Source organism: Microtus ochrogaster, unplaced genomic scaffold, assembly GCF_000317375.1.
Source record: "Microtus ochrogaster isolate Prairie Vole_2 unplaced genomic scaffold, MicOch1.0 UNK74, whole genome shotgun sequence".
In the NCBI taxonomy this organism is placed as follows: Eukaryota; Metazoa; Chordata; class Mammalia; order Rodentia; family Cricetidae; genus Microtus; species Microtus ochrogaster.
The window spans coordinates 717,665-728,471 of record NW_004949172.1 but is presented as its reverse complement, the minus strand read 5'-3'; the positions used below and the strand labels follow the sequence as shown (position 1 = coordinate 728,471).

The 10,807-nt window shown below is 53.2% G+C and overlaps 1 protein-coding gene across 1 annotated transcript in view; it reads right to left on the bottom strand.

The window, feature by feature from the left end:
* Positions 1–6,026, bottom strand: part of Ckm (creatine kinase, M-type) — a 9,767-nt gene extending 3,741 nt beyond the window's left edge. The window contains exons 1-5 of the mRNA XM_005370290.2: positions 5,980–6,026; positions 3,346–3,557; positions 2,628–2,782; positions 2,062–2,194; positions 528–699 (exon numbers count right to left, since the gene is read on the bottom strand). Coding sequence (XP_005370347.1) covers positions 528–699; positions 2,062–2,194; positions 2,628–2,782; positions 3,346–3,538 — 653 coding nt within the window. The 5' untranslated portion in view covers positions 3,539–3,557; positions 5,980–6,026. The remainder of the gene's footprint in view (positions 1–527; positions 700–2,061; positions 2,195–2,627; positions 2,783–3,345; positions 3,558–5,979) is intronic.
* Positions 6,027–10,807: the final 4,781 nt, after the last annotated feature.

Here is a 10,807-nt window from a genome sequence, read left to right as displayed (position 1 = left end):
CTGGGGGATTCTAGGCAGGGGCTCTACCACTGAGCCACACCCCAGCCCTCACTGGGGGATTCTAGGCAGGGGCTCTACCACTGAGCCACACCCCACTCCAACACTCTTTTCAGGTTTTTGTTTTGTTTTAACTATATTTTTCAAGAAAGGGTTTCTTTGTGTAGACCAGTCTGGCCTTGAACTCACAGAGATTCACCTGCTTTTGCCTCTGGAGTGCTAGGGTTAAAGGTGTGAGCCATCATTGACTTCTTTTTAGTTTTTATTTTGAGGCCCATTCTGGCTTCAAACTCCCTGTAGTTTTGCTGGCCCTGAACTTGGAGCCTCCCACCTAGACCTCCCAGGGGCTGCAATGAGAGGCCTATGCAGTAGGCCTGGCTAATATCAGTTCCTCACTGGGCTTCTTTGGTCCAAGGTTTGTAAACTGTGCCACCTGACCAGGGCTAGACAGGCTTGGAAGGTAAGGTCATGGTCTCATCCACAGAGAAGGGTCAGGAAAGAGAGGGCTGGAAAGAGAGGGAGGGACTCACCAGATGCCGCGGGCATCAGGCCAGTCCCGGGCCATGCCTGAGGCCAGCAGCAGAGGGGACACAGGCTTGTCAAACAGGAAGTGGTCATCGATGAGCTGTTGCTGTTCCTGCTCCGTCATGCCCTTCAGGGGGTAGTACTTGCCCTTGAACTCACCCGTCAGGCTGTTGAGAGCTGAGGGGACGCAGGAGAGCAATAGACATTCTCGCTTCAGCTGGGGTGCCCAGGCTGGGGGGGCCCCAACATTGCTGCCCCTGATACCCTGGGCCTGGGCATCAAAGACGTCTCCAAACCACTACACTCCACGTCTAAACCCAAACACATGTCCTGTTCCAAGAATTCATGGGCCTCCCCCCTTGTCTGCCCATGTTCCCCCGTCTGCCCATGCCCCCCAGATGCTCATGTCCCCAAGACATAAACTGATACTCCAACCCTGCCTACTTGCAAGGGTATAATTCCTGGACCTGGCTTTTAATGTTTTTGTTTCTGAGCGTGGGCCTCATCGTTTAGCCTAAGCTGACCTCAAACTCACTGTGTGTGACTTAATCACAGAGGGCCACTGTAAAAAATGGCCACTATAGAGCTGGGAAGCAGAGGCAGGTAAGTTTGAAGCCAGCCTGATCTACATAGTGAGTTCCATAGCAAGGACTGTAGAGAGACTCTACCTCAAAAAAAAAATTCCATTGTAGAATTTATGTCTTGTGCCAGCTACGGGCACACACTTGTAATCCCAATATTTGGGAGGCTGAGGCAGGAAAGATCATTAGTTGGAGACCTGCCTGCGCTACACAAAGAATCTTTGTCTCAATGAAACAAAAGAGATGTTTGCACTACTACAAACATTTGGTATTGTTTGTTTTGATCTCTTAGTTTTGTTCTTTGGGGTTTTGTTTGTTTGTTTGTTTGGGGTTTTTTTTTGTTTTGTTTTGTTGTTTTGTTTCTCAAGACAGGATTTCTCTGTACAGCCCTGGCTGTCCTGGAACTCACTCTGTAGACCAGGCTGAACTCACAGAGATCCTCCTGCCTCTGCCTCAGAGTGCTAGGATCAAAGGAATGTACTACTGCCTGGCCTGATTTCTTGTTTTTTTTTTTTTTTTTTTTTTTTTTTAGTTTTTCGAGACTGATTTCTTGTTTTTGAGGCAGAGTCTCACTATGAATTTGCGGTAATCCTCCTGCCTCAGCCTTCCAAGTACTGGGATTACAAGTATAGGGTGCCAGGCCCAGGTCAACTAACAGGAGCCACCCTCTGAGGGTTCTCTGCCACACAGGCCAGATTCGTGGCCTTGTCACCTCACCCATTTTGAGAAATCTCAGCCGGAGCAATGTTTGCTGAATTAATGAATCAATGAGTGAATGAGCTATGAGTGAACACTGAGCGTGAAGAGCCTGAGGCAGCTGAGTCCAGGACTTCCCAGACTGCCTCCGTGTGAGATGCCCCCAACCGGGAGCACAGGTAATGAATGCAGTCAGCCTTCTAGACAAGGCCAGCTCTAACGGAACCGGAACCAGAGCTGGGTGCAGCTGTTGGATCTTCACCTTCCACAGACAGCTTCTCCACGGCTCGGCGCTCTCCGCGGGAGCAGTGCGGAGGCAGCGTGTAGCCCTTGATGCTGCGGCCAGTGCGCACGCGGCTGCTCAGCACGTAGTTGGGGTCCAGGTCGTCTCCGCCCTGGGGGAACGCTGGGATGTCAGGGAAGGCAGACCTGGCCAGCCCTGGTCTCCCCAAGAACCTCATGAGGCTCTCACTCCAGATCCTCTATGAGTCTCACTGCAAAGCGTCCAGGGCATCCCCAGTCCTCCCGGGTGCCCCCCATGTCCTCCAGGGTCTCTCCACTTCCTTCTGGGTCTGCCCTAGCTGCTCTAGGGTCTCCCCAGGTCCCCTTAGATCTCCCCTAGATTCTCCCAGGTCCCCAGGTTGGCACTGAGCTCCTTCCTGCACCCCCACCCGCACCCCACCCAGCCTCACTGCCCACTCCCCACACCTGCCCTCAGGACGCTCCATGTGCCAGTTCCCCGGGAGCCCGCTAATCTGTCTGTCCCTCCCTCTATCTGTACTTTTCTCCCCATCTCTGTGCCAACGCCGCTCCTTGGGGGCTACTGACCTTGAGGTTCTCGTGATTGAGGTCAGTCTTATGCTTGTCTGTGGGTTTGTAGCCGCCATGGCGGTCCTGGATGATGGGGTCAAACAGGTCCTTGAAGACTGTGTAGGACTCCTCATCACCAGCCACACAGCCTACCGTCATGATGAAAGGGTGACCTGCGGGGTGGGGCTGAGGTCAGCATCGGAAGTTTAGGCTTGTAGGTGTCCAATATGGGGAAAAGAGCCATTTCAGGGACCAGGTAAATGGGCCCAAAGTGTCCCCGAATAGTAGCGTCTCAGCTCAAAATGTTGAGATGCTCACACAATCCATTTCCACAGAGGATCCAGGTAACAGACTTGAAGGACCCACACATGGGCAGGGACTGCAGTTCAGAGGTAGAGCCCCTGCCTAGAATCGCCCAGTGAGGGGCTGGGGTGTAGCTCAGTGGTAGAGCCCCTGCCTAGAATCCCCCAGTGAGGGGCTGGGGTGTGGCTCAGTGGTAGAGCCCCTGCCTAGAATCCCCCAGTGAGGGGCTGGGGTGTGGCTCAGTGGTAGAGCCCCTGCCTAGAATCCCCCAGTGAAGGGCTGGAGTGTGGCTCAGTGGTAGAATAGACCTAGCATACAGGAAGGAAGTCCTAGATTTCATTAGAAGGAAGGAAGGGTAGGAGGGATCCCAGACTCCCTGGGATAAGCAGGTGACCTCCAGCCCTCTGGTCTGTCTGCCCCACTGTAGCCTCACCTGGATTGTCCACCCCAGTCTGGATGACATCGTCCAGAGTGAAGCCGGAAGGGGTCTCCTTATCTCGAAGCTTCTTGTAGAGGTCAGGGGTCAGCACCTTGGCCATGTGGTTGTTGTGCTTGCTGAGGTCGGGGTATTCCTCCTCAGGCTTGTAGTTCAGCTTGAACTTGTTGTGAGTGTTGCCGAAGGGCATGGTGGCGGCTTGTGGGACCCTGCGGGCGGAGGGGATGTGAGCTCAGGCTGAGGAACCCAGCTGCTGGGCTCGAGGCCAGTGAGACCAGGGGCTTGAAGCAGGAGTTCCCTCTCTGAGAACCCAACCTAAGTTGCCTAATATGACCAAATGCTGGCTGTGTGACCTTGCTAGGGACCTAAGTCTCTCTAGCTGAGGAAGAAGGTGGAACACTTTGTTTGCAGCCAGAGAAGTACAGGGAGAGACTAGAGGACCTGGGCGCTGGGGCTCCGCTGGCAGAGTGCTTGCCAAGAACCAGCAAAACCGGATGTAGTGGCTCGTGCCTATAATCCCAGCAGTTAGAGGGTCAGAAGTTCAAGATCATCCTCAGCTACTTAGAGAGTTGGATGTCTGCCTGAACTACAGGAGAGTCTGTCTTAATCCAGAGAGACTGAATATAGGCTTTGGCTGGGCATGATGGCCCATGGCTGTAATTCCAAGACTCTGGAGCTGAGGCAGGAGAATTGCAGTGAGTTCAGGGACAGCCTGGGCTACAGAGTGAGACCCTGCCTTTAAATAAATAAAAATAAATAAGTAAAATGAATAAAGAGTAAAGGATCTGGAATTAGATGGCCTGGGTTTGAATCGCAGCTCTGCTATTTACAAGCTGTGTGACTTGGAGCAACTTGTTTGACGTCTCTGTTTGTTTCCTTATCTATAAAGCGGAGACTATGACAGTGTTTACCTCTGTGGCGGGATTAAGGACAGGTAAAGCACCCGGGCCAGTGCCTGGCATGTAACACACATTTTATTTAGTTATTGTTCTCGGGTGTGTGGCGGTTTAAACGAGAATGGCCCCCACATGCTCACGTTTGAATGCTTGGTAGCCAGTTGGTGGAACTATTTAGGAAGGATTGAGAGGTGTGGCCTTGTTGGGGGATGCTTGTCACTAGGGGTGGGATTTGAGGTTTGAAAAGTCCACCCCATCTCTGCCTCTGGTTGTGGATAGATGTAAGTTCCCATTACTGCTCCAGCACCATGCATGCCTGCCGACTGGCACACTCTCTACCATGATGGTCACGGACTCTGACCCTCGGGTACTGTGTGAGCCCTAAATGAATGTTTTCTTTTTTAAGTTGCTTTGGTGGTGTGTGGTGTTTTGTTGCAGAAATTAAAAATCAATGCCAACAAGCTCCATGTGAGGACCAGGCGGAGATTATATCCCACACCTGAGGAGGGATAAAGGCTCTGTTGAGTTACACAAGCCAGATCAGTCCAGGTAAGGGCACAGGAAAGGGTTCCAGAGGCTCCTGGGTGCTGGGATTAAAGGCATGCACCACTCTGCTGGGCACCAGCTTTTTCCGTTGGTTTTTTGTTAAGGGGTGTGGACTCGTGTTTGGACTGGGTCCTGAGGCTTACAAGATAAACAGTTTACCACGGGAGCCGCCTCTCCAGTCCCATCATTTTTAGTCTGTTGCTATTGTTTTATTTTATTGCTTTTATTGACCAGATCCCTGCAGTTCTGACAATGGGGGACATCAGAGCTGGAAGGCAGGGGTGATGACAGGCCCAGTTGGGAGAAGAAGGTGGGGCAGGACAGAGACCCAAGCCCTTGCCGCTGGTGCTCTGCGGCTATTTTTAGATGCTCCCCAACCCCCACTGCCACCTGCCCCTCTGCTCATGCGGGCTCGCCTTGCACTAAGTCAGCATAGAGACAGGTGGGCTGGAGTGGCCAGGAGGACACGCAGCCAGGCCCTAGGGCTCAAGGACGCCCTGGGCTTACATCCCAGACCTCTCCCTTCAGAGGATGCCCCCCAGCATGTCAGAGACACCCCAGGAGACACTGAGGCAAGAGACAGAAGGAGAAAGCACCCCTAGTTCCCCCAACATGACCCATGATCTCTAAGATCACAAGGTAAACTGAGTCATGTAGTCACATCCTCAAGATCCCAGAGACAGCCAGCCAGAGGGCCTCGGTCAGGAGAGCCAGGGACTGCAAGACAGCTCATCACAGGACACTGAGAATTTGAATCTGATCCTCAGACACACAGGGTGGGAGAAGAGACTCGATTCTCCAAAGTTGTCCTCTGACCTCTGTCACAGGTGCCCTGGGACCCGTTCCCTGAACCCCCACACAAAATACATGTAATAATTCTTAAAACTTAACAACCAAAGAGAGAGAGAGAGTCAGGGACGATGAGACACAAGGACACAGGGACAAAACACAGACTCATGACAAAGTTAAAGGGCCACTGACAGGTCACCTGCCTCCTTTGCTGATAATTCTGCTCAGCACTAGTCCCAGACTTCCCTGCCTTGCAAGCAGGGACCCTTGGCAGCTGAGACCTCGGTGGCCCAAACATTTGTCCCCACAATTTGTGCTGCAGAATTCACAAGCATAGCACTACAGGACCCTTGGACTCCCCAATCCCAACCCTGATGACTCCCCCAGAACCAGGCCCTACCTGACTGGGTGGCTTGGGAGAGGCTGTCTCTGTCGTGGAGGGAAGGCTGACCCGGGGGCAGAGCCTACAGCCCCTGGGTTATATAGAGGAGCCTGCAGGGTGTCATTGGTCAGGAGGGGTTGTCCCCAGGAAGGAGCCCCTGAGGGCAGCTGAGCTCTCTGCTCATTGCCCGGGCACTGTGCCCACCCCGAACCCAGGCGTGCTGTGTGCCCAGCCCCATGGCCTTGTATGGGCTGCCCCAGGGGCTGGCCTGTTCACTGGTTCCCAGACCAAGTGCTGAGTCGAGCTGGCGGGGGACAGCTGGCCCCAGGCCGGGAACATGGGACAGTAATACTTTGGGTGTCCTAGGCACGTAGAAACCCTGGCCCCCAAGCCTGTTGTAGCCTGCCTCAGGCCCTGTAGCCTTGACGGCAGTCAGCACCCTCCCCTGAGCCTCATTGCTTCTGAGAGTCAGCAGCTAGGAGAAACATTTCATTTTGGTTTTGTTTGTGTTTTTGAACTGGGGTGTCCCGGGAACCCACTATGCAGTCCAGGCTGACTTTAGATTTGTGGTAATCCTCCTGTGCCTCACCTCCCAAGTAGGATTACTTTGGTATTTATTTATTTTGACTTTTTAAGACAGGGTTTCACTATGTGGCCCAGTCTGGCTTTGCTCTCGTGGCAATCTGCCTCAGCCTCCCAGGCATTGGGATTCCAGGTGTGTGTCATTTTTTGCAGTCATGGACCTCATATGTGCCAGGCAAGCTCTGTCCCTCGCAGCCACACCTCTATCCTGCAGTACCTGGGGCGAGTTTTGCAGTAAGAGCCAAGGGCCCCCAGATTCTGGGGACGACACAGGAGAGGCCTGTTGTCATCCAGCTGCAGAGAGAGCAATGACTATGGCCAAAGTTCTAGAACCAGGCACAGTTTTACCCCCGGATCCTGACCTGGCTGCTCCCACTACTGTGGAACTGACAGGGAAAGAAGCAGAAACAGAGAGCTACTCTACTGGAGTGAAGGCAAACCTGGGCCTGCGGGAAGTAGTGGCCACCCTCGGCCTGCCCCCCTCACCCTGATCCACTGGGGACAGGGTTATTTTTAGAGAGAGCTTCTCCGCAGTGTCTACAGAGTCCAAGGCCCAGGCACTGGGTTGGGGGGGCCCAGGCAGCAGGTGTTGGGGGGCCACCACGTGCCCGGGTTAATTATAGCCAGGCATCTCGGGTGTCCTCAGGCCTTGCCTCCATACATGGGCAACCTAGACCCCTGGAGGCTGCTCCATCCCCGGGGAAAGGCAGGCTGGGTGGTCCCTGAACTGTGGAGGGCAGACTGGAACAGGACAGAGTATGACAGAAGTTTCCACCTCAGCTGTGACCAAGGACCTCAGCGACTGAGCAGGGGATGTGTGGAAGCTTCTGGGAGGCACCGGGATTGCAGGGACTGGATCTCTTTCTTCAGGATTGCCTCGGACTCCTTCTTTGGATTCCTGCTCGGTGGCTAGCGAGGTTTCACCCCCACCCTTTCCCATTTCTGGCCTGGCTAGCAAGGGTAGCCTGCTCTGGGGGGCAGAGAAGGGAAGAAGTGCTTAAAAATGTACTTGGGGTTCAACCTCTAGCCCTGGCACCCCATGTTCCTTGCCAGTCATGGTAGATGGGCAAAGGTTGGAAGAGCTAAAAGAAACCAGGTTTCAAGAGTTTGAGGCCAGCTTGGTCTACTGAGTGAGTTCCAGGACAGCCTGGGCCACACAAAGAAACCCTGTCTCAAAACAAAACAAAACGCCGGGAGATGGTGGCGCACGCCTGTAATCCCAGCACTCGGGAGGCAGAGGCAGGCGGATCTCTGTGAGTTCGAGACCAGCCTGATCTACAGAGCTAGTTCCAGGACAGGCTCCAAAGCCACAGAGAAACCCTGTCTCGAAAAACCAAAACCAAACCAAACCAAAACAAAACAAAACAACAACAAAATGCCTAAGTTTATTGAACACTTACTGGGAAAACAGAGGATACAGGTGTGAACTCCCAACCTCCTTGACTGGTACGGACAGGTCAATAGACCTTTGAAGGGTAACCGATAACAGTGCTGTTTCAGATGAGGTAAATGAAGGCAGGCCTCCGAGGAGGAAATGTGACATCTGGTGTGGAAAGCCAGCTATGGAGGGAGGGAGCTGAGGGAAGAGCAGGTGCCAAGGTCCTGAGGCAGGAGCACTGAGGGAGACAGGAATGGACACCGTCGGGGAAGGGACGGCTGGGAAGAGTCTCTGCCGTCTGTTTGCACCTGATGGGAACCCGTGACGGCTACAGGCAGAGAGGTGGGCTCTGGCCATCCCACACACTCCAGGTCCCTGAGGACCCCTTACCGGACATTCAACTTTTGTTTGTTTGTTTGTTTGTTTGTTTTTTGAGACAGGGTTTCTCTATAGCTTTGGAGCCTGTCCTGGAACTAGCTCTTGTAGACCAGGCTGGTCTCGAACTCACAGAGATCCGCCTCTCTGCCTCCCGAGTGCTGGGATTAAAGTCGTGCACCACCACTTCTTGGCGACATTTTTTTTAATTAAAAGGATTACATGCATCTGTTTTTGTTTGTCTCTGAGGGCAAGTGGGGAGGGACACCATGGAAGTCGGAGGACAATTCCTGGTAGTCGGTTCCTTCTTTTGCTCTGTGGGTCCTGGGAATTGAACTCAGGTTGTCAGGTTTGGCTGCCAGCGCCTTTACTGTGGAGCCATCTTGCCAGCCCTCAGCATTCTTGTTGGCTACATGTAGATTTCTGTGTTGGGAGGTGGAGGGGTGGGCTCGGGGATATCCTGGGGTTCTATATCACCTGTCTTTTGAGGTGCTCTGAGTGCTTACACAGTACTCAGTCAACACTCTCACCGGTAAAGCCCAGAGAGGTTAAGCAAACAGCCCAAGAGCAAACAGCTAGGAAGGGGTAAAACTGCCTACCAGAGGGACACAGGGCGGCCCAGAGGGTGGAGAGCTTTGGTGAAAATGACGTCCTGGTCTCTCGGTATCATCAGGCTGTGTCCCTAGTCCTTAGTCCCTCACAACTGGTCATGTCCACCCTCCCTGTGTTAGGGCCTGAGGGTTAGTGGGTGGAACCGGGATTGGTCAAGAGCTGGAAGCTTTGAGAAGGTTGGGGGCCCAGGCTGTCCTGACCCCACAGAGACCGTCCTGCCTTAGTTTCCAGAGCTATCCTGCCATAGGCAGGAGCCACTACACTGTATTTTGTTTGTTAGCAGTTTTGAGGTCTTGCTACCGTGTAGCCCAAGCTAGCTTAGAACTCCCAGACAATCCTCCTATCTCAGTCTCCTAGTTGCTGGGATTACAGACATGAACGACCTTCTCATCTCTTCACGTGACCCTGGCCAGGGAGCCCACCTTGGAGTATGGCTGTGTGATCCTGAGAAGTCACCCAGCCTCTCTGTGCCTATTCTCTACAGTGGGGAGAGTGGACGAAAGCATTTTGCACAGAGAATTTGGCACAGGCCCTTGTTTGGGTGTGCCGCTGGGACCGAGACGACCTAACAATGCCTCCCTGGAGGTTTGCTTCTAATCTTTATCTCCTGTAATCCCCCGATGCTGCTTTGTGCAGGTAAGGAAACAGGTCATGTGGAGAGAAGGCGGCCAGATTAGGATGTGGACACAAATCTACCCAACCCGATTTGTAGAGAAGTCACTTCTCTCCTTCCGCCAGATGGGTCCCAGGGTCAGGCTGGGCGGCAAACCCTTTAGTCGCTGAGCCATTTCACCCACCCCATTCAAAGACCTTTGGAGGAGCTGCTTACAACAGCGTCCGAAAAGTAGGTTTCCTCTCCGGGTCTGGTTCTGTAAATCAGGAACAGGAGACCAGAGATGGGGTGTATGCCACCCGATGACACTTCTGGGGTCTGCATCTATTTCATGATGACCGTAGGACAGATCCATTGTTAGTGTCTGGGTGGAGCTTAGCTGCCTCTTCAGTCCTGGGCTCTGGAAATAACTAGAAACGTAACAAGATGAGTTTGGATTTCTGTCAATTACACTCAGGTTTCAGGACGTTGCCCTGCGTTCCGTACTCACAGTTTCAATGTGACAGACACCTGTCCCCCGGAGTGTGCAGGGGTGAAAACGCTGGAGGTCACGAGGCTGCGAGTCCTAAGAGGGGGTTCGCAGAGTGCTTCCTGAGGGAGGATCCCTTGGCCTGGGCTCCGGCGGATGGCGCACCGTGGGCTGCTCCGTGGACCCGCAGCGCCATCTGGCGGCATTGTCGCGCACTGCAGGGGCCTTTCGTGACGGTTCTAACCCGATGGGCTCAGTCACCCTGCAAATATGGGACCTAAGTCATGTCAATGCAGTCCTGCCCTTGAGAAAAGCAAGAGAGAGACAAGGCGCTTGTTGTAGAATATTATAGACTCAAGAACCAACATTAAGGGATTCTTAGCTGCTGGACCCTGAGAAGCGTGGCATGGGGGCATGGGCTTGCATTCCCAACTCTTCAGGAGGCTGAGGTAGGAGGATGGTGAATTTGAGCTCAGCCTGAGATTTATAGATAGATCCTGTGACCACAAATAAAACAAAGATAACTTAGGGTATAGTGGCTGTAAGCCCAGCACCAAAGGGAACCAAAGCAGGAGGATGGCCATGACTGTGAGACCAGACTTTTTGAGACCCTATCTCAAAAAGGGGCGAGATTGAAAATAAAATTAAAAATTGCAGGGTGGCGCTGGCGCGCGCCTTTAATACCAACACTCAGGAAGCAGAGGCAGGAGGATCTCTGTGAGTTTGAGGCCAGCCTGGTCTAGAAAGCGAGTTCCAGGACAGCCAGGGCTACACAGAGAAACCCTGCCTCAAAAAACAAACAAAACATCCCAGCACT